The sequence below is a fragment of the Carassius gibelio genome, chromosome A21 (genome assembly GCF_023724105.1).
Source record: "Carassius gibelio isolate Cgi1373 ecotype wild population from Czech Republic chromosome A21, carGib1.2-hapl.c, whole genome shotgun sequence".
NCBI classification, from domain to species: Eukaryota; Metazoa; Chordata; class Actinopteri; order Cypriniformes; family Cyprinidae; genus Carassius; species Carassius gibelio.
In genome coordinates this window covers 6,139,925-6,166,660 of record NC_068391.1, presented here as the reverse complement: position 1 = coordinate 6,166,660, position 26,736 = coordinate 6,139,925, and the positions used below count along the sequence as shown (strand labels likewise).

The window sequence follows — 26,736 nt, the reverse complement described above, 5'->3', positions numbered from 1 at the left end:
TCTCACAACATCAGCATATTGAGAAAACAAATACCAAAGGCTTGTTCACCTGAGTGTTCACTTGACTGATTTGACATTTTAATCTTAGTTAATCACCACAAAAGCCGTTCAGGCTGTGACATGTTCTCTGATATCTTTCATAATTTACTGATTTCAAGCAAATGGGTTATTGCATGTCCTTCAACCAAAATATATTGGCCAGTTTACAGCTTATTGAGGTAGTGTTTGGACATGCATGATGAATAGCTGTTACACAAAGCTCTCACAAGCCAAAAATATTTGCATTATTGCTGAAGTAAACAGGAAATTAGGTTTACTTTGTATTCAATATAGTTTCAATATATGCAAAAACTTATTTGCTTGTAATGTTACTGTTTAGTTTATTAAGAAAAAAGACATTAAACTATGCATTTTGTAAACAACTTTAGACAAATGCGTAAATTGGTATAAACACTGAGCACACTGAAAAATGACAGGTTGTGTGTCATTTAAAACTGTATTTAAATATACTGTACTATTCATAGTTAATAAACACTAATACTTCTCTAAAAATAAATAATAATAAAGTATGTGCTGAACCATGACAAACATTCATCAAGTCATTTATTTTTACAAAGTGATATGTCCAGCAACTTCAGATTCTATATTTAAAAAAATACAAACATAACTGTGGTTTCCAATTTACGTTTTGCACTCAGACTTAGTTAACTCAACATAGTTAACTTAACCTATAAATAGAATAGGGCAGGAACATACAAGCCTGTTGATGGCATTACAAATGCAAAACACAGACAATCCCTTTCAGAGAACCATCACAACAGCTGGATAGAGTTTATTGGAAATACATCCATAAACATTCAGGTTAAAGGTACAACAACATATATTCATAAGAGACAGAAATGCAATTTAGGCTTATGAGGTAAATGGCACTATAATATATTAGGGTTCTATATAGATATTACTTCTCTTTACTCTCATAAATTACTATGAACTCTTAGAAAAATAAAACTTTATCTTTGTTTTATGAATTTTTGAATATAAAATCGGTTGATACATATACTCAGTTTCCTGGGATGTTCTAAAATCATAATTATTTCTACATAACTATTTAGAGGTTATTTAGAAAGCATGTGTTTCTAGAGAGAGCAGGGGAGAGGTACATGGTAAAAGCTGTGCAAAAACAAAAAGGGTAGAGAAATATAGGCTTCAAGGTGTCCCACAGGTATATGTCCTCGGTATTCTACAGTTTACTGAAAAATAGTTCTCTAAACACTTTCATCCTGAACGTTATACAGTGATCTATAAGCACTCAGTTGTAGAACCAGGTGTTACTGGTGTTCTTTAGTCTATAAACAGGGTTTCCCAGTTTTATGTCAGATAAACTACCTAAATAGTTTTCTGGAATTACCTGAGATTTTAAGTAATGTTCAAGACTTTAATATTTTTTAAGGTTTACTATATAAATATTTAATGATTAATTTTTCTATATGTAACTGAACATATTCCTTATTTCTTAACAAATTGCTAATATTTTAAATAAAATAAAAAATATATTAGGAATTATTTTGTTTTAAAATAGTATCATTGATATATTATTATAGGTTTTATATATAATATTTAATTTTTTACTTAAATTTTAACGTGTTTTTTGTTTTTGTATGAATATATAGTTTTTATTAATTTGCATTTATTAGTTATAGTTCAGGTCATTTTAGTTATTTAGTATTTCAATTTAAACTAAATAAAAATTTGAAATGTTGCCAACTGAAATAAAAGATCATTATTATCATTATTGTTAAAGGGGTCCACAGGAAACCGAATAACATACTATTACAATTATTGATTTGATTTGTGAAAAGTGTGTTACAATCCACTGAAAAATGTAATACATTTTTGACATCAGTCAAAAAGGCAAGTCCTTTAAGAGGTGGAGAGCGAGTTAAATTTTGTTAAAATATTAAGACAAACATTTATTTATTTGGAATAGTGTGCAGTAACGAATCGTGCTCAGTGACACCAAGAACGTGCATTGAGAAAGTACTTCAGGTCAGATTTGATTTCACGTCAACTTAAAATAAAAAAATATTTACTTACTTTAATGTAATTCAAAACATGTATGACTTTCTTTCCTCTTTTTTGGAACACAAAATAAGATATTTTGAAATAGATTTGGGTCCCATCGACTCCCATAATATCAACAAAAATACTATGAAAGTTACCAGTTTGGCTATCAATATTTTTCAAAGTATTTTCTTTTGTGTTCAGCCAAAAAAAAAAAAATTTACATGTTTGGAAAGACATGAGGGTGAGTAAATTACATTTATCATTTTTCGGTATACTATCCCTTTAAACTGATTGTGCGAAGACTTTAGTTACAATTTACAATCACGCTCTTTAGTACAATATTTTCTTAACATCCTAATGTAAACTTTTTATAGCATGCAAAGGTTGGTGGTAGCGAAGGCAACATGAGAAAAATCAACAAGAGGGCAAAGGGCACGAGATGCCATAATTTGTCCTGTCAATGGTTTTATATCTTAGCAACCTGGTTCAAAACTGAGGGACAAATACAGCTGGCTGTTCACCACGGATATACAAACACTCACACTGACAGACACAGGCCGTAGGATTCTTATAGTTGATAACTACATGTGCAGATAAAAACAAGCTTGTCTGGAAGAAAACAAAATGCTTTTTATTTCAAGTTACTTACTTCCTTTCTTGCCCCTTCGTCCTGCTGAAAAGACTAGCATAGCAGCTAGTTTGAGATGTTGCAGTGCATAACTCACTCAGTTGAGCCACCAAGACCAGTTTAACATGCTGCTCCACTACCAAAACTGAGAGAGCTGCATGGGAACCATGAGCTAGTCTTTTCAGCAGGGCATCCCGCTTCTTTTACCCTCTTCCTGTCTCACTGCTGGTCGTCTCCAAGCATGTCAAACAGTCCCTGCAGCAGCCGGTCATCTCTGTGCCTGTACGGTTGGGCTCTGTAGAAGTTGTCACTGTAGTCACCAAATAAGCCGTTCTCGGAGCCCCTATAGGGGTTTAGCCGGTCGAGGGCCTGGTAAAGCTTCTGCGGGGGGATCTTCTCGGGCTGCAAGGTCTTGGGAGGAACCACCAGAGTGTGCGGAGGAACCACTGGGGTTTTCCTGTTGAAGGCTGACTGGAGGAGACGCAGCAGGGCCAGATTGGCAGTGGAGGAGCCTGGGGCTTCGGGATTTTCTTCAGGGACACTGATGGAAGCAGCAGGTGGGAGTGAGTCTGGGACCACTGGACTTGAAACTTCAGGTTTATGAGCTGGAGTCGGAGCTTCCTGTATGTCAGAGAGACAGGAAATTACAGAGATAAGACTGGAAGAATTGCATACCATGTGTTTCCAACAGGTCCATCAGATGTAAAACAGTGTGCTTGAAAATATCAAAGGTCATCCGTGCTCAAGTGCTTTTCTCAAAATTTTCTCATAATTTCACTTCTTTTAATTATTTCTGTAGTTCATTGTAAGCAAAATCAAGCACTAGCAAGTCTAAACTCCAGGACATTGATGATTGTATGAATTATAATGCTCAATATAGTGGCTGTAGTCTTTCCTTATAGTTAAAAAAGTCAGTTACCTGTTTGATTTTTTAGGAACACTAAAAATGCATTAGTTGGATCAACTTGAAAATGCATTTTTCAGTTTTTTAAATATTTATGTAGTTTTTATTACTTATTTTTTAATGACAATAAAAAATACTCCTGATTTGAAATATGTTGGTTCCCCTATAGTAAACTCTAGAACACAAAATAAATATATATAAAGAATCTGCTAAATGACTAAATGTAAATGTATAATTACATTAATTATTATACAACAATTATATATTGTATTAAATGTTATTATATTTATTTTTTTATAAATTTTATTTTATATTTTTGTGTTTATTATTTATTATACATATGCATCTTTATATTTACATTTACATATAGTAAATATTATAAATGTAAAATATAATATTGCTTTGAATACAATGAAAAAAAAAAATATATATACTGTATATATATATATATATATATATATATATATATATATATATATATATATATATATATATATATATATATATATATATATACAATATATGTAACTATATATATTTATTTAGTTATCTATAGGCTATAACAAATTTTGTTGCATAAGTTAAAAGTCAACAGACCATGGAGTAAAATTATTAGACATATCACATAGTCACTGTATAATTTGCACACTGGACTCTTCTAAAGTTTGGCTTCTGTTCTGACCTTGATCATGTCTTCCATTGGTTCCACTCCTCTACGATCATTTTGTATGGCATTGTAGGGCATGTAAACCCTTGCCGCCTTCATGTGCTCTGGCTTCTCAGACGTCCCGTGCAAAATCAACTTCCAATTCATAATATGACCCTCATTCTCTATCCGTCCAGACTGTGAGCAAAAGAGAGAAGGAAATGGATTGTGATAAGCGGGCAGTTCATGTGCATTTAATAATTGTGCAGAGATGCTAGTATATACCGTATCTGTAATCTTCAGGGTCCAAGTGCCAGTGGGGTTTTCTCCCCAGGTGTGCACGGACATGAAGGCCCAGTTTCGGAAACCGTTGGCTGACGTATCCCTCTCTCTCTCTGCCAGCAGGACTGTGGTGGTACCTAATGGGGGAAACCTAAAAATCAGTGTTCCCAAACATGCACATGGTAGCGTGTTTAAGTGTGCTTTTATCTCACCTGATGGAGAAGTAAGTGTGATGTGTAGGTCTCCTCTCCGTGTGTACTCAATGCTGACCTCCACCTGCACATGCTCCAAAGATCCAATAGAATTCACCTGTCCTGCACAGGCCTTAGTGGGGATCTCAATGGATATCTCACCTGCAGCTTTCAATGGTCTGAAAGCCAAAAAATTTAATTTTTTAGTTTGTAAATACAGTCAAACACATTTTATGTTGCAAACAGTGGTTCATGTAGCTCAATAGCATTTTGCATTACAAGGAATTTTAGATCCAGGGAAATGAAACATCTGAACACTAAAGCCACACAATCTCTTAAAATCCGGCAAGGATTCCAGTTTTAAATTCCCAAAATATACCTTCCTTTGAATTACAAAAACAGCGGTTATTAATGAATCGCCATAGCTGTGCGCAGTAACAGATGGCAGGAGATCAGGGTGGCTTTGTCTTCAATGTGTGAGGTGCAACGCCACTGCTTTGTTTCTTATGCAAAAAGCCAAACTTGTGCTTTTATTTTAATATCAGAAAGCAAACTCTACCTTGGTTGGAATGTCTCATCTCTGACAATACACTGTTTCTTCTCGGGAACGTGCTTCCAGATTTTGGGATCGGCCAAGTCTACTAGGGCTTTGGCGTTCAGGAGACCAAACCCAAATCGACTGTTGACCATCAATCCAGCTCCATTCCTTTTCCAACCTGGGTTATTAGCCAGGGGATCAAACTCAGACGTCCAAACCACCAAGTGCTGAAGGTCTCGCCAGGTCAGATCAGGACTAGGGTGGAGAGCAGGTAAATACATTCATATTTTTATTCAAATGTAAATCACTTCTCATAAGAACTGATGTAAAACCAGTGTAATCTTAAAAAACATATAACATACAAATTCTTTCACATACTTTTGCTCCAAAGCCAGAGCAAATATCCCTGCAGCCAATGGGGCAGATGCAGACGTCCCAGTGTGCGTCTCTGTGCATTCATTGTGCAAATCTGCACTAGTCTGCAAGACAATGAGATAAACAATAAAATATCAACAAAACAAAACCCAACAGAGAACAAGCAAACACACCAACCGAAAGAACTCAAAACCATCAGACAATATGTTTTATTGATCTCCAAGGAGACATTCAGTCATAACTGAGAGAAATGTGAAGAAAATGTGTAATTGAAGCAAAAGAGACTCACTATCCTCTGGTCGGTGTAGTCCCCGCTGCTGTAGGCCGTAGCCAGCGTAGAGGAGCATTTCTCAGCGTACCAGGGAGACAAACCCTGCTGGGATGCGCTGCTGATGGAGATGGTGTACAGACTGTCTGTGTATCCATCACAATCGCAGTTGTCACCCTGACGACCACCGTTACCGGATGCCCAGACGAAAATGGAGCCCTTCCCACCACGACCCTAGAGTAAAAACAGTTATTTAGAGATTATTTGATTATAATGGGTTTGGGTTAAAAGTTAGATGTCATAAGTACTATACATTACCAGGGTGGTTGTTCTGGATGGTTGTTAGAGTGTTCTGGATGGTTGCTAGTGTGATGGTCACTAAATGGTTGCTAGGGTGTTCTGTGTTCTGGATGGTTGTTAGGTGGTTGCTAGAATGTTATGGGTGGTTACTAAATGGTTGCTAGTGTGTTCTGGATGGTTTCTAGGGGTTTCTGGATGTTTACTAGTGTGATGGTCACTAAATGGTTGCTAGGCTGTTCTGAGTGGTTGCTAGTGTGTTCTGGATGGTTTCTAGGGGTTTCTGGATGGTTGCTAGTGTGATGGTCACTAAATGGTTGCTAGGGTGTTCTGTGTTCTGGATGGTTGTTAGGTGGTTGCTAGAATGTTCTGGGTGGTTGCTAAATGGTTGCTAGTGTGTTCTGGATGGTTGCAATTGTGGTGGTTGCTAGTGTGTTCATAGAAGTTTCTATGGTGTTCTGGTTGCTAGTGTGTTCTGGGGGGTTGCTAGGGTGTTCTTGTTGCCAGTGTGTTCTAGGTGTTTGTTATAGTGTTCTGAAAGGTTGCTGGATAGGCCACATTTCTCACCTTCTGGATACCGTACTCAAAAGCTTTCTGGGCCAGACGCCCAGGTCCCTCCACTGTTTTTCCGTCATCGTTAGGGCCCCAGCTAGCACTGTAGATGTCAACGTGATCAGGGTTAAAGCCAATAGAACTGGCTTCGATGGCATCTGTCACGATTCCATCCAGCATTCGAATGCCTGCAGATGAGAAACCCGAAAGATGACATTTGCTGAAACAACTTTCATGTTTGAGATTAAATGCATCCCATCATCTGTGGTGCTGTATGATGTTATGACTCACTAAAGCTTTATATGTTGAAGTGGACATGGACAGATTGTGTACGTGCATGACTGGTTGTATGGCTCAATGCTGTTATGTAATCATTCTAACCAGTAAAACCAGAGTATTTAAGACACAAAAAGTGAACAAACACAGCTTGACAACACACACCTCCCACTTTTGAGTTGTAAGCCACTCCAACACCACATTTGTTGTTGTCTGCTTGCATGGCAATCTCTCCAGCACATCTGGTACCATGCCTGAGGACATACAGCAGAGAATAGGGCTATAATTCAGTTCCAGTCAAATTTACTAAATGGGGCATTTTGGAAATTCATTATATCTAAATGTGATTGTTGCTAGTGTGTTCTGGGTGGTTTGTAGGGGTTTCTGGATGGATGCTTGGGTCATAGTTATATATGCATAGATTCCACAATCGACTGCTCCAGGCACATTGATGTGTCCACCATGTTAAATGGTCAAAGTGTCATCACCTACAATAAAAATTAATTCGTTTTTCAAGATGCCACAACACTCTGCAGGCTCTAGTTGTAAACACTAAATAAATGGAATAACCTTTCACAGCTGTATTAACCCAATATTACAGCATTTTAAATTAAAATTAAATGATTTAAGACATCAAGTCAGACTCTTTGGGTAGGTGGTATGTTTATATCCCCAATCCTGTAAGTAATCATAATAACGATGCTAGTCATAGCCATCCATCACCACAACTGTTTATAAATATTACAGATAAAAAATTGTGTACTCAGTGACTGATGTCAAAGATTAGACTAACTATGGATAGCTGTTGGATTTGCAGGGAGTAATTTGCTAAATAATTATTATAATTGTGCTTGAATTTGAAATCTGTTAGTGACTGTTTATTTCCCTCCTTGTAATAACCATCATCTGAAGCACCATTGAGCTGTTGATGCGTTTAGCACCATTCAAACAATCAGAGCAAACCACCTTGAGCACAGCTGACAAAAGAATATGCTGACATGGGTGGAGCGAGAGGATAAGTGAGCTTGCGTATGTCACTTCAAGAGTGTGTGCGCGCATAATTATGAGTGTTTTTTTGTGTATATGTGTGTGTGCGCGTGTAGAAAAGCACTATAGCTGGCACAGTATGAGTCATTCACTGGCACAGCCTGAGAGAGACATACAACCACAAGGAGAAAAAAGAATGAGTGCTTCTATTTTTCTGTTGCATAGCTTTATATTCACAAGAACTGTCAATCAGGTGTGTTGATTTAATTATTAAATAAGGCAACTAGAAACGAATGCTATTACATATGCTCCCTTACCTGTATACAAATGTTTCTTAAAGATGGAAAGCAATGGCAGTCTGGTCTAAATCTCTCTAAACAGATTTCGTATTATGTTAAATAAATCTGCTTATCTTTTTAAAGAGGGCAGGAAAGAACTATGCCAGTCCAAGGCTTGTAACATTTTCTTATCGCTGTATGCGGTACTTAACATAATTGAAAGGCCAAAGGCTTTGGATAATCTGTCCTTGTATTTTTCAATTGTGGATCAAAAGTCTTGTCCATTCAGCTGGAGAAATAAAAGAGTACAGAGATTCATTCACTCACTTGTTTTCATTGGTGGAGTCGTATCTGGGAAAGGGATCAGGATCGTTGTCATTAAAATCATAGCTAGCAGCAGGATCCTACATTGAGGAGAGGTGAAAGAATAAGTGAGGGTTCAAATGATTGTGGAAATAATTCTGGCATACCCAGAATAAATAACATTAGTGTCAGTATGTTGCAACCCGGTGGGGTTTTTTTTGTAGGAAGGGAGAAACTATGGTTTTATTTGAAATACAGCAATAATGTACTACTCTTACCGTTTCTAATTAGATTGAATTGCAAAGAGTTAAAGCACTTCTACACAGAATTGGATACAAATTTTATATATTATTTCCATAGATAACTAATGCCAGCATCAGACAGGAAACGGGTCTCCACTCGATTTAAAGCTTTCTTTTTTTGTAAGACTGCTGATTGTAAACAAACCAACAGCAGAGTGATGGCTGATGCCACAGATTACTCAAATGCTAATAGGAGACAGATGTTTGATGTTATCCTGTGATTTATGAGTCATTTCTATAGCAAGAAAGGGATGCTGGGCTCACTACAGTCTCATGTAAATTCAGAGCGAATTTTTAAATATCTTTTAATGAGTGAGTGGGATTGTTTGTTTGTGATCTCCTATACCGGAGGTCCTCATCAAATGGCTTTGCTCTTGTTGTGGTAGGTGTCACTATAGATAAACCTCTCGGGGTCGGTGTTGGCATGGAAACAAAAGCACAGAGTTTTACTGATGGTGGTCTAGTAGACGTTGCCAATGATGACACACTTACATAGTTAGGGTAAATGTCGGTGTGGTTCCACTCCAGACCGTCATCCAGTACGGTGATGACCACTCCTTTGCCCGTAATGCCCTTCTTCCAGACCGGGATCACGTGCAGGTCCAGTTTGGGGAGGGATGATGACGTCCGGGTGTCTTGCTTTAAGGGGAGGATGAAGAAAGACAGTTTAAATGAATATGTGAGTAACTCAGCGTCATATTCATGAGTACCGCTCAACACTCTCACACCTCTTCATGAAGACAAAGCCCTTTTTGCACGACACAACCACTGACCCTTCCAACAAAAGCTGTTTGCTTGAAAATGAAAGCCGGCGATGTAATCATCCATGCTGACCTTTTTGTTTTGTGGAGACTATTTTCAGTCCATACTAGACCGTGAGAGGATTTTCTTCTTATTGACCAATAATTAAATATCAGAGAGCTCAGCTGCAGTGCAGTGATGGGAAATACACTGGTGAGTGGCTATTATATAAAATGCAGTTAACCTGCGAAGTGGATTAGCCGAAGGCTTTCCATACAAAATCCTATTAGAGAAACTATTTTTAATTAATAACTTGGATTTTGATTTATTTTAGTGAAGTGAATATTTTGATTTGTGTTCAACCAAACGACTCATTCAGATTAGCTCAGTGATTTATATGATCTTTTTGAGTTTTATGAGTGAGTCATTGAATCATTCATGTAGATTTGTTAAATTCTGATTGCTCCAAAATAAAAGTTATGTCCATCTAAAAAGAGATTATTCAAGCACCACTGACAATTTCATATGGTAGTCCAGTTCTGCCACATGAGAAAAAAAAAATCACCAATGCATGATTTATGACATAAAAAGTCATAATTATGACACGGGTCATACGAAATAGTCAAAATTTTGCAAAAATGACAAAAAAAGCATCAGAAAAAAAAATTCCCATTGCGTTATTTGTGAATAAAAAGTCATGATGACATAAAAATATTACTTAATGAGATTACGATTATTCACTATTATGAAATTTTCTGAATTTCAGAATTCAGAAGTATGATATAAAATGAAATAAGGAGATACAAAATTCCAGAGTCCAGAGTCGAAAATATGAGGACTAACTCCAAATTTTTACATAAAAAGTCAGTATTATCACAAAACAAATCTTGAAATATATAATATATAAGTCCAAATGGTGAGAAAATTATGAAATTATGTTTTTTCATGTTTTAATTTCACCTTAATAGCTCATACATTCCTAAAAAATTATGATTTATTCAAACATTTTTATGATAATGAGGTAAATACGCTTCCATAACTTCTGGCTCATTAAACTAAAGAAAGAAGAGATAAAACAATAATAGCCTACATAAGTTACTGTAACTTTGAGCTTCAGTCATCTGTTTGTTCACAATGCAAGTAGTTTGTGCCTTAAAACACCCACTCAATCAGAATAAAGCCTGGACTATTTTTCCATGCTACAATTATACTTTGAAGTCTAGAAAAAGCTATTAAAAGTACTTCATTTAGAAATGAGTGCACATAAAATAATGAAAATGTTTTGTTCACTAAAAATATCTGTTCGCATTATTCAAGAAGTTGTTTACAAGCAAAACACCACTAGAGCGTATATGATTGTATATGGTGTATTTAGCAATGTAACAAAGCTGCTAGAGGCATAAAAGTGGTATAGAAAAAACGACAAAAAAAGGAAGAAAGAGATCTGTGATCTGCTAAACAATTAAGCACAGAAGCTGCAGTAACATTACCATGAAACATGACTCATAGCTGAGGTCTGACTCTAGAAGGACCGGAGGAGGAGGGGAAGTAAAAGAGACGATCCATGACGGCTCTGCCACAGCATAGTCACAACCAGCATAACCTCAAGAGAGCTGTAAAGCCCTCAGCTGATGTCCACGTCACTGATCTACCACCTTCATAACACCTCTAAGGGAGTCAAGAAGTTTTAGAGGGCATCTCAGATATCGGCAGGTGCATAAACTTTAACATGATTGCTGCCTTTATGGAGAAGCAGTCATATACAGTGATACATTTAAAAATGTTTAATGTATCCAGAACCATACAGATAAAATACGAATAAAACCACACAGCCTTCTCCATACATGGAGACAAGAAGCATATGAGTCATCTCTTTAATTGAATTATCAGGAGTCCTCTCTGGTGAAATGTAATCCATTCACCAAGCCGTCTTTCTCCTCCATAAATCCATATCCTTCTTTTCTATCAACCCTTTTATCAAACAAAAATTGGATGTCATTCTTTCTTTCCATTTTTATCCACCTGCCGTCACTGCCTCATCACTCAAATCATTAAACAAAACTTCATGAGCAATTTGGCTAAGAGGTGGCGATGCTCACACAAACACAATCCAAACAAGAATAAAGAGCAGACTTGTTGAGAAAAGAACATATTAAATTGCGTTTTAGAATAAAATATTTGTTCAAAAAATTCATCCCTCAGTTGGAAATTTTTCAATTTGATTAGAGTGAGTTACTATATAAAACATGAGCTATGATCCATATTAGAGGCAATTGAATCCTTCCCATCTGTGACTGTACGGAAGCCATTCTCTGGCATTAAGAGCTTGGCCTCCATAAAATAAACCCATCAATCCATCGTGTTTTAATAAATTGGTACTAATGTGTGGTTGGCTCTTCAGTTGTTTGGCATTAAGGAGGGTACTCCTTTTACAATCAAATTTTTGTTTAGCCATACTATGAGCTCTGAAAGCTTAAAAATAATGGGCTACAACTGCACATAGAGCGAAAAGTCCAGAGGGACAACAGACCCAGTAATGAAGGCCTTGAGACAGGTAATGTACTGTGTTAACGCAGAGAGGATTGTTGCAATGGCTTTTACAACAATTTAGGAAAACCTGACAAAGCCAATGTTGATATTAATGGTTTCCGCATTTGAATAAATACTGTAAGTCCACTGGTGTCGTTACTGAAAGATATTTCACGTTAAATTTACAGTCTCAACAAGTTGTTGCTAGTTGCCAAATGTCAGAGCCAGTCTACAGATTTGAAATGACAGTTTAATAGAAGACTGCGTAATATATGACTGACACAGACAAAGATATTTTAGCTCTAGACTATGCTTCCATCCAATTTGGAGGATATCAGTCATGTTTGGTATTTTAAAACTGATTTTAGAACAAATATTGTTTTCATTTGCCATGCATCCTCCAGCAAGAATGCAAGTGTTTCTTTGTTGTGTTTGGAAAGACTTTGAAGTCTGGTAGCGTGTGATCCTCAGTCTTATAGTGTATGAACTATTTACAAAGTCGGCAAGTGTATGATGCCTAGTGTTTTCAAATCTGTTCCAGTTATTTAGAAGTCCAGCCTTAAGCTGCTGTAACCACAGAAATGAGAACACCTCAGCACTGACCACCCACTTCCATGAAACACCGCAATAAACGTAATTGCATGAGTCCCCCTATGTTCTCAAGCGACTTATATTTGTAAATGTTTATATGTACAGGAATTTTTTATTTATTCATTGATTTACGGTAAATACTTTTATTGTTTCTGATTCAGTGCTTATTTGGAGGAGTTGCTCATCCACACATGTCTATGGGGAAAATGAATGGTAAAAAAAAAACTCCTGTTGCAAAGCAAAAAAAAATTTTTAATTCTGTCTTTTATAAAGAAAAGTTAAGATGTCGAGACTCACCAGATACCACTGTTGGTTCCACATGGGGTCATCGAAGAGTTTGTCTACAGAGCAATCCTTACATTCGGCTCCCAGCGGGGCACGTTTGGCCCTCCGTTTTTCATACTGCTGTTCAGCCCAAGACACCTAAAGAAGAAACAACCGGTGCCCATACAAAACCATTTAGCAATATTTCCAAAACTACTATTCCATCTCCTACATCAACATTACATGAGTTATTTATTTCAAAAATAAAATGTTATTTAAACTTGCATGAAAGTACATGACATAAGCCTACGTATTTGATTTGAATGATATTGGGGGTTTTGAATAAATTCACATTTTATGATGACATACTACATATAGAATAGAGGGGTTGTGAAAAGTGTCATACCCTGTCATCTTCTGACAGACGTTTGGTGATATGAGCCGCACTTCTTTTGGTCCTGCTAGGGTGACTGTGCCGCTTGAATAAATAATGGTTTTCCAGTGCCCCAATCTGCACACAAATGACAGAGAGAACAGACTGAAGAGAACGGTTCATATTTGGAGCTAAATTAAGCCTGGTCATAATGACGCAGTTCCCATCTGTCTGGTCTAGTCGGCCTGGAACCACTTCACTTTTATGTTTTTTACATTATTATTAGATGTGTCAGCTTACTTAGAGTTGGGTTTCCTTTATTTTCTTTACATTTAAAAATAAAAAACATTCTTATAAGAGGACTACACAACAGGTGAATGTTGTTTATAATAGTTGAATAGTTATTTACAATTGCATTTACTGAACTGCTTTATGGAGTTTATAGAGAAAAAAAAACAAGATGGATTCAGTCAGATCTAACATAGATATATGAAAAATAAAATGTATCCTTGCTGCAAAAAACATTCAGCTATATCTTAGAAAACATTTCAGCGTTTAATTGCAAAGCAAATGCTAATTTTATTTTAATTGAGAGAACAAATATGATTTGGCAAAGCAACAGTGTTGCTGTGAATAAATGCATTACACAAAATACAATTTCATTCAGAACGAATGCAAAGCAGAGCCAGATGTGTGTGTGAGACAAGCGTTTCATCCTGTATGGAGGGATAAAAACAGTATGTGACTTACCTGTCGGACTAAATCGTAGCCGAGCTCGTCGGCGATGGATCGGGCATTGTCGAGTCCCCCTGGAATCTCCACCGCCCATTCGTTCAGATACTGTCTGTCCACAGCTGAGGACACCAGCGCACAGAACAGAGCAAGAACACCGCACAGCAACATTGGACGACATCTTTCTTCCATTTCCAGTCAATTACAACCACTTAAAAATGACTTGGATGATCACGATGGATAAAAACAGTTAAATAGAAAAAAGTTAATAAATAAATAAAAAATATGTAAAAACAAGAAATATCAGTTCAGCTTCCTTGGTAAACGCTATGTTCTCCTGTTAATTCTAATGCAGCGTGAGCAAGTAATTGAACGCGCATGGAGAGCCACCAATGAGAGAGTCGTGGAAGGGGAAGGGATGTTTACACGTCAAATTACGAACCGCTCTGACGTCAATTTCTACCTGGGGTGGGATGCTCGGGTCCCGGGGGAGTCGGGCGGGGTGAATTGCGCATGGAAGAGGAGGGGAATGCTTCTCTATAAATAGTCGATGAGCATTTTTACACTTAGAAATGGAGCAGGAATGGAAGCTTTTGTTGAAAACATGAAATCTGAGAGAATGAATACAAGGTTAATTCCGCACTAATGTTCGCCAAACCCTCCCAGAACTTGTTTGGAATTTATAATGTCGTTGTTTATACATCTGTTCAAATCAATACATCATTAGCCTGAGACTAATAAATCGGAAGTGATAAGGAGAAGGTTTCAGCACCGCAGCAGTGGACAGCTCCACAACAAGAGCTGCATAGCAAAAACTAAATCCATATTAAAGCGAAATCACATGCATTCCAATACAAAATCTAACAAGTTAAACACGTTTGTGAATATAGTTTATGTATGTATGCATCTGTATGTATCTATCTATATAGACAGACATATACTGTATGTGTGACGACACACAAATATGCTGTACATACATAAAAATAAAAAAGCTAAGTTCTTTGAAATTTAATTTATGTTTAATAGATTTTGCAATTGCATTTATACCAGACAATAAATAAATAAAAAGCAAAAAAAAAAAAAATAAATAAAAAATAGTAAAAATAAATCAAAGAACACCTGCACAATGCTTTAAATTTTTTTTTTTAAATATGTAGGCTAATATTTCTTAATAACACATACTGACCTTATGAGTGATGTGAGGGTCTATAGAGGTCAAATCTTTAAGATTTTCTTGTCAAATGACAACAAAATGGCTTCTTGTATGTTGGTTGGTCACCCATCTTAATTTGGCAGACTAATGATTTCCAACTCTTAATAATATTTTAAAATATAATGTGGAACAAACTAAATGACATCATTAAAATACTTACAAGAAGTCACATAACTGAAAAACATAATTTATAAAGAGAATTTATAAAGAAAATAGGTGATATTCATAATTCACATGGGGGCGGGGTGACTTTTGCAGGAAAATGAAAGTAAATACAACTAAATATTTAAAAAAAAATCTAAAGAATGATGTAATGCGTGAATTCTGTATGAAGATTTAGATATTGTGGTCCACAGAATCATTTCCACCAGCTACGGTCCTGTTTATGAATACCAAGTAGATCGTGATCAGGAGGTCATGAGTCCTTTTAAATATTCACCCCAGTTTATTCAGTATCACAATGGTCCATGCAGACAGAGCAGGCTATCGAAGTGCGTCCACTCTTGATGAACACGCAGACATGTGTCGTGTCAAAAGAAGTGCTTTTATCAAAGAGACAAGTTGATTTTTACATTTAAATATTTATAAATATATTAGTGCCTGAGACTGTGCATGTTATTAAGTTGACATGTGTCAGCCAAGCAACTGCCATTGAGATGAATGGTAATGCTAACAGAGAGCCAGACAATGCATGAAAATAAATCTGCATTTTTTTATTCACAGAATAGACCTACAGTATCAGTTGGGCTTTTGAGCAAACAGTCATTTTGCCAAAGCAGCTGCAGTCATCCACATCCACCTAGCAACCCCCTGTTTGCATTAAGCAGAACATGTTAGACTTTGCACCTGGAAATAGATGAGGAAAAGTAGCAAGGTTCATGAATGAGATGCATGTTTTTATTTTTTAAAAAGAGTTTGCAAAGTTGGCCAAAAATTTGAGATCTCAAAAAAGGCTATAATATACCCACTGTATTTACTGTAGTAAATGTGAAAATCAAAGGCTTAAAGGATTTTCTCATCATTGGACGTACCTTTTTCCTGGTAATGTACTGTGCCATTTAAAAAGCTTCACTGATAAAACATGTACACTTTCATTTACACAAACACATCAAATGTGGAAAAACCAGATCCTTCAATTGAGATAATCTCTCACATCTGATTACTGCCATCTCACCTATCACCGTAACAGCTGGGAGTTTTCATTAAGAGACGTGGTAACATGTAATGGTGTATGAACAATAAGCAAAGTGGGGTAAAACCATGGGATGAGACAACAGGAAATGAAGGGTCTGATGGAGTAATGGACATTATAAGTCATGCCAGACGTCACAGAGGCCATGTTGGCAGTGTAAACAGTGTATGTGTGTGTGTACACTACTGCGGATGAATTGAGTGTAAAATTAATTGACATTAAGAATGACAGAGCAGGGGATTTTGTAGTCTGTTTGACCTATTAGTAATCATCTTTCGATAAGGTTTTACGGAAATTAGTAATCACAGTCACAGTAAGGAAAGTTAATCTACTCAAAGGTTTGAAAAGATTTGTAAAATGTAGTTTCTGAAGCTTTTTAAAGCTTCTGATTCCCAATAACTGACAGGGATGAATGGCTCTTTGGAGCAGGAGCTAAAAATAAAACTGTAAAAAATATTTCTGCTACTTAAAATAAAATAAACGTAATACTAAATTTATTAAAAAAAAAAAAACTATATACATACTGCAAACTAATACAAATGAGAAATAAAACACAAGATGAATAAAACTTTAATATACAAATTAAAACAGAAAAGTAAAATATAATGTAAAGTATTATCAAAAAAGATAATAATGTTTGTTCCAACTCTAAAGAGCCATTAATTCTCAAGTCCTGTTTAGAACCAGAACATTAATGGCTTTTTTTGTCTGTAGTACAAACTGAAACAATTACTCTAACTGTAAAGAACCGACTCAAAAGACCCATCCATTCCTGAATATATCACTTGTGTCAAAAGAAGCAATGCATGATTCAGGAATAGCTCTTTGAGTCAGTTCTTTTTCCCGGTCTGAATCATCATTTCACACAGTTTGTAGTATGGACATGAATGATTGTAGTTTGGTGATGAGAGGTAGCCTACGTTATTAATTTTCTAATTAAATTGGCTGCCGAACTGAAACAACAAGGAATCAACTTTTATTTTTTTTAAATGAGCAAACATCAAATAGATTTGCATGGAAAGAGAGCCCCTTGGATTTATCTACAGATGAAAATATCCTTGAGGGTGCACGGGGTCTTTACCATATAAACCATATAGCAACCACTTAAAACACCCTAACAACCATATGATAAAACCCTAAAAACCCAAGCATCATGGTGATCACTTTTGCACAGCCAGAATCACTCACATTTTCTTTAAAAAAAATGTTTCCTATTATATATATATATATTTATATATATATATATATATATATATTTATATATATATATATATATATATATATATATATATATTTATATATATATATATATATATATATGTATTTTTTTTTTAATGGTTCTTACATTGATGTTAATACTGAATGGCTAATAAAAAAAGAAGTTCTTGCCAGCAGTCATCTGAGTCAATGTTGTTCTGACTCAGACCAGGTATACTAATCTTCTCTTTCTTTCTTTCTCACATGCGCACACATTCTTTTCTTATCGCCTACTCTTATCCTCAAACTGTGTCATTTGTCAAGGATGTGTAGTTGTCATGGAAACCTTTCCCTCCTTCACTATCTCTCTTCCTCTATCTTGCTGTTAGTGCTCAGTGTCATATCAGTGACACAGATATTGAATCTACATTGAATTGAAATGAATCTGATCAAATACCCATGCAACACAATGACCAGCGGCCAGATCTATTGCACAAGATGACAACACTGGATATAACCTTTGCATAAAATAGCTTGAATTCACAAGCCTTGGGACAAACGATCAACATGTCACTTGCAGATATTGACTTCACATTTTATTTTCTGTACATAAGGCTAGTAATGTTTTTTTTTTTTCTTCAGAAAGCACAGTGAGTCACTCAATATCCTGAAAAATAGTGTTTCATGATACCCTCCATTGTTTATCTGTAATAGCTTGGTGTGGCCTGTGCCGGGTAATCAGGTTTTTGTTTTGTAGCCTGGAAGTTTCTATACAGAGAAGACAAGAGACAGCCAACTGCTTGTTTCTATGGCAAATAATGACCAAAGGAGCCAATTAAAAGGAACATGCAATGTTCATGTGCATGCATGGAAAGAGTATAAGGAACTGACAGAGAAAACAAGGCAACGAAAAAGAGCAGAGCAAAATGACAAAGTAGTGCTGAAAGAGTTTTAACAATTTTCTATTACAGTCACACACACACACACACACACACACACATACACAGACAGACACACTCAGACACACACACACACACACACAGACAGACAGACAGACAGACAGACAGATAGATAGATAGATAGATAAATATATCCATTATTCAAGTTCATTATTATCATCTACAGACAGACAGGTCTTTTACTTTTCATAAAGGGTTCTTGATGGTGGGAAACTTTTTTTTTATGTTTAAAAATGGTTAGTTGAAAAGTTTTTGAGGAACCAAATTTTTTTCTTAGAAACACTGCATAAACTCCTTTTGAAAGTGTAATGAAAAACAAAAATCACTTCCTCCGAGAAAGAAATAGTGCTGTAGACTAGTTTTTCCCCAGTATTTGTGAGGGTTCTTCTTATATGCTGTGCTGACAGAAGCTCATCTGAACATCTGAGATATCTCTACAGCTTGAATCATGGGGGCTTTAACCTAAAGGATAATTGCTCCTGGAGCCGAGAACAGTGACATCCATAAGCCTGTCATGTCTCTCAACATGCATGACCTTTGAAAACAAGGAGAGAGGAAAGTGACACTGCTCCCATGGCATAATCATAAAAGTGGGAAGAATTTTACCATAAGCTCTTCAGTAACCTGTTTTGCAAAATGCAAACTCATTTTCAGTAAATTGTTCATAGCTTTTTTTGTGTTTTACCTGAAAGTCAGTCAAACCTTCCTTTTACTGTATAAGCACAAATAAACTTTGGAGACATTTAGTTTGACCTTTAACCTGTGATTCCAGTAAATTTCCAGGTTTTAACATTATATTCGTGGAATGCTGTAATGACAGAGGCCACACCAATAGTCTACAGCAAAACAAAATCAGGAAAGCAGATACAGATCATGGTAAAGTCTCATGGGGTTTTCCTGTTTTTCCTGTAACCCCTGTAAAAGTACATGAACAGACTCACTCACACCACAATGATGAATCTTAATGGAATGGTTCACCTTTAGTTGCTGGTCCCCATTTACTTGCATAGTGCTTTTTTTCCATACTATGAAAGTCAGTGGGGATCAGCAACTGGAGGTGAATTATCCCATTAACTGCAAGATCATTTGAGCTCTTCCTGGCAACAATTGTTACTGCTCCCTTATCCAGTGAGCCCTAAATACAACCCCTTAAAACATGACATTAACCCTTGTGTGGTGTTCGGTCACCTTAAAATTATTGAGAGCATGATTTGAAAAAAGCTAAGTACTAGTAAAAAAAAAATTAGTCACACTCATGGTCTTCGGTCAATAATGACCGACCATAGGAAATTAATGGGAAATGGCAAAAAAAATGAAAATGCAGAACATTTTTTTGTGTGTACAATCCTCAAATCCCCCATTATGCAGAAAAAATTGCATAGCAATGAAGGGCTGAAACTCTAAAACACACACACTCACACATGCGTGAACACACACACTTGTGCACACACACCCCTATGAACTGGTGTGCCTGTAACATGGCACCTATGTAAAATAAAATCAATTTAGTAAAAAAGTGGACAGAAAGGAAGGGGTTACACATTTACTTACACACACTCACAGACACACACACACACACACACACACTCACACACACATAGAAATGTATAACGAAATGCTTTCTGTATTCAGGTCTGACTGTGGTAAAAATAATTCAAAAACTGACGCTTAAAATCAACATTTAAAACAACAAAAAAATATAAACCTTGACAAAAGTAGTCTTTGACAATGCCTTAATATACATTTAAATCCACAACCTAATAAAAGTAAACAATTATGTATACAAACATCTAGGGAATTCACAAACCTCTCTATGGAGTCCTATACAGGAATCTAGTGGTCACACCATGAAATTAGAAGTTTTTCTTTCTTTGCTCTCACCAGAAGGTGCTAATCTCCATTTTAATCAGATACTGCACTGATTGAATTTTTTTTTGGTCCTATTTTCAATGGGATAAATGTAAAATAATTATTGTATAAATCATTACCATAAAATTATCTTAAAATACAAAAGAAAAACTATTATTGAACAAAATTATATTAGATGTTAGGTTATTATTGTTTAGCTTTAGTTTTCATTTTAACTACTTTGCTAAAAATTAAATTTTTCTTCTGATATATATATTTTTTATATTGAAATTTATAGAAATGTATGAAATGTATATATATATATATATATATATATATATATATATATATATATATATATATATATATATATATATATATATATATAAATATATATATATCCAACAAATGCTAATTTGCTTTTTATTGTGTGTGAAGACATTAAACATATAAGTAATTTCATTGTTTCTGGTAAGACTTCACAGAATAAAAGACTTGTTCTTCTAATTGGATTTAGTAAATCAATACTCCCAGCCACTGGCGTCGACACAAAACAAACAGCTGATTTCATGAACTACAGGTTAATAGATACTACAGTGGAGCCTTGAGAACTCAATGAATTAAAGCGAGACGAGCCAGTGGCCCCCTTTAAATGATAGTGTCCTTTCGGTCTTATCTGAGGTGGAGGACCTTCATCTCCACACAGATAAAGACACACACTCATTCAAACGGACAGCAAAGCCTCGGCTGCTAGTGCCTTTGTGTTGTTGAATGTTATCACTGTCACAGGGTGTCTGTAATTATCAAACATTTTGAGGTTTCCTGCAAACATGAGGGCTCCACTCTGGGCATTGTAGGTTTTAGTGTGGATGGGGCTTGTCTTCTCCTCAGGGTGTTCTGTGAAGAATGAGTCACACTGCCTTCCTGACTGCTACATTACTGATTACACTATAGATTGCTGGGAAATGAAATCCAATAAAGCGATGATGTAAATAAAGAGGTGGCAGAAGTGGCCATTATTTTTTCATGACACAACTTGTCTCGTGCACACAATATTAAATGATTAGACACATGGTTTAATGGCTTTCTTTAAAGAAATGATTTGTCCAGCGAACAAGAATTTTGTTATACAAATATAGTCTAAATCAGGCATAATATATAAGGGGACAACTTCTGTTTTTTTTATTTATTTATTTTTATTAATATTTATTATTTTGGTTTTTGACAAATGCAATGAATACTAACAGTAAACGGTCTTAAGTGTCTGTTTTATTACGTTAATTTGGAAAACGAACTGAGAAATATGGAAATTGCGCCACCTGCTGGAATTTCATGACAATGTGTTTTTTATGTGACTTAAATTACCAGCACAGAATGTGCTTAATTATAGATAACTATAGATGTTTTTCTATAAGCATGTTCTCAGACAATTAAACAGCTATTTTATAAACGTTCAGCTGGAGCAAACTGATCTATTGGTAAATTCTTGCAAGCAATTTTTTTTAGATATTAGTTTAGTTATTATTACAATTATGATAAAGCTGTTGAAACAACCTTGAAAATGAATAAATATTTTGCAAAAAAAAAAAAAAAGTTTTTACAGTAATAACAGTTATTGCAGCAAGTATATTCTGTTGGACAACATGGTCACCATAATGGGGTATTGCAACCAATAATAATAATATTAATAATATAATAATAATAATAATAATAATAACAACAAAAGTAGAATAAAACGTTGAATAAAACTGCAGCAGTATAGGCTGCTTGAGAAATACACCTAATGAAAATTTTGTTTTGAATCAATAAATTACCCTAAAAAACAAAACTGTTGATACATTATAATTCATTTCAATAGTAATTAACAAGAAATATTTATTCTTTATTATTATCTTCAGTTTATCTTATTAGCGTCACTATACAGTATACTGGCAAAACTGTCAAGTACAGTAGCTATATATTGGGCATAAGCCTACAGGCCAAGAAGATTAAAATGTAGTATGGATAAATCATCTTGTCACAGGAGGTGAACTGAGGGGAAATAATTTTAAGTGAAGAACAAGAGAAAAACTGTGTATACCTGTGTGACTCACCAGCAGCAGCTTTCTCTGAGCTCAGAGCCAGATCTGGGCAAACAATCTCCAACTCGAGCTCAAGAATGCTGGCAGATCTTTCAAAGAGCATTTCCTGTAATAACTGTTGCTTCTGGTGAAAAACACAAAGCTAGTTTCCCGCAGGAGGGGATAATATCTGGGTTTCTCTTTTTTCTCGAGTATGTGTGTCTGAGGAAAACAATAACCAGTAAGAGACAGACAAGAGCAGTCCAATTTCTGTCATCCCAATCTCAATTCAGCTATTACATAAGACAGAGAAAACGATAGCATCCTTTTTGGGACTAGAAAGCCTTGGTTGGCATTAATTTTAAAAAGAAGTTTGTTTTTTTCCACAGATGAAAATGAGTAATATGACTGTGTGATGAACTAACCCTTTGAGACAGGTAGAGGAGAAAGGAAGCGTTTGAGGGGGTGTGGCACTGCAGAAAATACATATACAATCCATTATAAATAATAATAAAAATAATAATAAAATCTAGATGCGTTAAGTCCAAGAAAGTCAAAGGTAAGTTCAAAGATTCAGATGCTGTCTGAATAAAAAACATGCATGGACATACAACAGTCACACAAACAAAACACTAAATCAAATTCATACTGACTGTAAGTTGCACAAAACCTCCAATAAGACTGATTTTTCTCAGTTCGCGGGAGGAGCATACTGTGTACTGTCACAAGCCCAAATCCGGTCAAAGCAAAGTTGTGTTTTAAAGTCCGTGAACTTGTTCCTCAGACATGCCACACAGAAAGAGATGTCACGGTCGTAAGAAAAACAACAAGGAGGTATGTTTTTCACATGCAATGTAGTAGCTATTCTGTATAGCCTAACACTGTTAATGACTAATGGATTGGTTATTCTGAAACGATTCCTGTTCTTCAGGTCTGTACCGTTTTTATGGTTTTCAGTTCGAGCGTTTATTCACCAACAAGTAAACTTTGAGTTCTTGAGAACTTTTTTCGCACTTTTCTATAAACATTCTTACTAAATCCACATTACGAAACACACAGCAATCAACGCAAAACGATTCACTAGCGAATGACTCTTATGAACAGGTTCTTTTTAGTGAATCAGGCATACAACGAATCAAAACTCAGCCCACAGCGGCATCAGTGACCGCTCCGGTTTCAGAATGAATGACTCTTATGAACAGGTTCTATCTAGTGAATCTAATCACATATGAATCGTTCGAAAATTACTGAATTACGAACATACGAAGCACGATTTGTCCTGGGGGTGTGGAAAATGAAAGATATCCTGACAACAAATAAAATAAAATAAATTCCTTTCCACGATATATTAATTCGTAATTAAGTGTGTGAACGAATTCTTAATTCGTGACTAATATTTTTTTGCATGTCATTTATTTTAACTTATTCGCAATTAATTTATCCTCCCAGACACAAAATGAACCCCCCAGTTTTGTTCTACTGGAATTTTTCTGTGGATTTTTAGAACATAATTTAAGGCAAAATTAGGTCTGGCGTTAGCTACTTGAAAATACTTTCACGTTTGTAACGTTACTACAACGTAAGTAGCCTACGCATGGTCAAATACCCTATTTTGACACTGCTTTAAAAATGTCAAGACGTGCCCCGAAAAATAAAACTTCCTTGCAATTAAAGTACGTTACTTGCATAGAGCAACACTAACACCCCGTAGCCACAGTGTTGGGCAATCACTACAAAGGAATGCTCGTGCTGTTAGAAAGACAAGGACTCGCTCTGCATGTTTTTATAATGCGCAATACAAATGAAGCAGCTACTTTCACGTTGTGGTGTAATGCAAAAGATTTCACCACGTCTGGAAAACAAGATAAACCGCCCCAATCATTTATTTGCAGCAATTATCGATAGTGTTCTGGGACCCACGTTCGCTCGCGGGAGTGGCTTTATGAAAACCACACAGCAGCACATCACCTCACTTAAATGAAAGAAGCTGGCGAACGGAACTCGAGGAATAGCCTACTTTAGCAAACTTCTACCCTTCATCCGACTCGTCCTCCGCCATGGCGTACGCTGCGTATTGGTCGAGCATCGTAAGTAGATGCGTGATCTGAACTGCACAGAAAACTATTCACTTCTAATATAAAACAAGTCGTAGTGATAGGGAGGGTCCTTTTAAGAGTTGACAAATGTAAATACTTCAGGATTAGGCTGATCTTTGTACTTGTACACACATGATCAGTTATTAAAAAAACAATGGGTTAATATTAGAAGTTGGGCGTAGTCGGATTTAGAGTAGAGAAATCAGGTTTTAATGCGTTTACATAGATTTGTAAAGTTTGCAATTGTTGATACTGGAGTCGATTTCCAATTTTAAAATCTAAAAGTAGTGCAAAGAATTTAAAGAGATCCCATGTGGGTTGTGCTCTATGAAAAGTGCTGCGTAACATCAAAGTGTCATCCTAATATAATAATTTAATTTAAGTTATATTCGCAAGTATTAGAGTCAAAAATTCAACGAGAAATGACTGAAATAGAGTCTAGTTAAATAATAATAAATAAGTAATTTCTCAAGATTGGTTAGCTACATTGATGCTTTTTACTCAGACTTGTAGTGTTATATTCCTCAGGTAGACTGTTTAGGCATAATTTTGGCCATAGTAATGTTGAACCCTTGGGTAAATGTAAATTTTGACAGGGTGCCAAGTCACTTTTCTTTGTTTCTGTCTTTATTTCTTTGTAGACAGGTGACAATTCATTACAAAAAGCCAATGTTCCTCAGACCTCAAGGTTCCAGGTAAGATAGAATTGACAGTTTTTTTTATTATTATTTTAATTTGGTACAGAATTCAAATATGCTACACTCTTGGGGGGAGGAGGGTGTATTTATAGGCATTAGAGTCATGCAAATCAACAAAATCTAATTTCTATAGGAATTATTTTTTAATCTGTAAGATATTTAATATTTCTTTAAATTGTGCTTTGTGAATGTGATGTCTATGATAAAAAAATAAATACAATTCCAGTTAGTGACTGGAAAGTAAATTAAAATTCATTCAAATTGCTGCAAATTGCTAATACAATATGCTTAAAGCCTAGTTTTAGAAACTTGCATAATTCATTCATAAGGAATATACAGTTCGGGCTTTACCTTCTCATGAAGCATTGACACCCTCTTGTGGACCATGAAAGTCCTTGCCAGTCACAGCCCTGCGATTTAGCTGAATTATTGTCCCCATCAATCAGTTTAGTGTCACTGATATGAAGTGTAATTCTTCAAAGCCATGAATGTTTTATCACCCAGCTCTGCCATGTTTGCACATCCAGTCCATAAAATGTAAAACAGCATTCCCTTATAAAACAATTTTACTTCAACATCAGAGAGACAGTACGGGGAAAGCATATATTGCTTTTGTATAGATAGGAATGCACTTGTTTGCTAGAAGGTTCCTGCTGTGGCTGCAGTTTTTCAGTGTCCCATGATGTTATCAGTGACATTTTATTGTATATATATATATATATATATATATATATAGGTGCTCTAGTTACATTGAAAAACGGCCTGGCAATGCCTGTAGATAATGTTAGCTAGTATATTATGAATATAGAAAACTTTTAGAAGGATAAATTAAGAAAGCTTGAAAAAATGTATCGCTGACACAGCTGGTTTGACTTGCTCTGTGAACTTGAAGACAAAACACATCAGGTGTGTCAGCAATTATGCATGCCAGATAATCGAATGCACATATGTCTGTGCTTCAGAGATTGTTTTAACAGCTGAAATTAGTAGTATTCTGCCTTCAGGTGTTAATGTGAGTTCATGTTCACATTACATGAGTTTAAGTGATTCTGATAGTTACAGGAAGATATATGGGTGTGTCGAACAGTTTGTTTCACAAAATCGTGCTTTTGTGTGTGAGTGCACAAACACAGGATGTTCCTCTGCAAGGGGTCAAGCTTTACTTTTTCCTTTATGTATGGAATTACTCAAATGTGGAGATTATGAATTGTAGTTTTCTCATATTGGTCTTCTACCATTTTTTGTGTACAGTACACAGCTCTTTGAATATTTGGGGATTTTTTTTATTTATTTTGAAATCATTCTAAAATGCTGATTAGAAACATTCTTATTTTCTTATTATTAACACTGTT

General features: G+C 35.6%; 2 protein-coding genes across 10 annotated transcripts in view; one reads left to right on the top strand and one right to left on the bottom strand.

Moving 5' to 3' along the window:
* Positions 1–586: 586 nt before the first annotated feature.
* LOC127941323 (neuroendocrine convertase 1-like) lies at positions 587–14,557 on the bottom strand. Its single transcript, XM_052536269.1, has 14 exons — positions 14,140–14,557; positions 13,423–13,527; positions 13,050–13,175; positions 9,384–9,530; positions 8,614–8,690; positions 7,187–7,275; positions 6,761–6,933; positions 5,918–6,130; positions 5,632–5,732; positions 5,275–5,508; positions 4,737–4,894; positions 4,528–4,661; positions 4,279–4,440; positions 587–3,313 (listed from the first exon to the last, which is right to left on the bottom strand). The coding sequence occupies exons 1-14, from the start codon at positions 14,311–14,313 to the stop codon at positions 2,912–2,914; spliced, it is 2,295 nt and encodes a 764-aa protein (XP_052392229.1). The 5' UTR covers positions 14,314–14,557; the 3' UTR covers positions 587–2,911.
* An 8,709-nt stretch (positions 14,558–23,266) lies between these two features.
* The window catches only part of LOC127941665 (calpastatin), a 30,890-nt gene continuing 27,420 nt past the window's right edge, over positions 23,267–26,736 (top strand). For 7 of the 9 annotated variants that reach the window (XM_052536992.1, XM_052536991.1, XM_052536990.1 and 4 more), the window contains exons 1-2: positions 23,267–23,424; positions 25,328–25,381. In XM_052536992.1, the coding sequence (XP_052392952.1) occupies positions 23,377–23,424; positions 25,328–25,381 (102 nt within the window). In that variant the 5' untranslated portion in view covers positions 23,267–23,376. Of the gene's footprint in view, positions 23,425–24,411; positions 24,678–25,327; positions 25,382–26,736 lie in introns of those variants that run through there. The other 2 variants (XM_052536984.1, XM_052536993.1) reach the window with 2 other exon arrangements.

Excerpts from the sequence above, each read along its gene's own strand:
- LOC127941323 (XM_052536269.1), bottom strand. The coding sequence starts at position 14,313 with ATGGAAGAAAGATGTCGTCCAATGTTGCTGTGCGGTGTTCTTGCTCTG. Across the intron at positions 13,176-13,422 it reads GTCTGTCAGAAGATGACAGG|GTGTCTTGGGCTGAACAGCA; the intron begins GTATGACACTTT and ends TTTCTTCTTTAG. Across the intron at positions 5,733-5,917 it reads ACTACACCGACCAGAGGATA|ACTAGTGCAGATTTGCACAA; the intron begins GTGAGTCTCTTT and ends ATTGTCTTGCAG.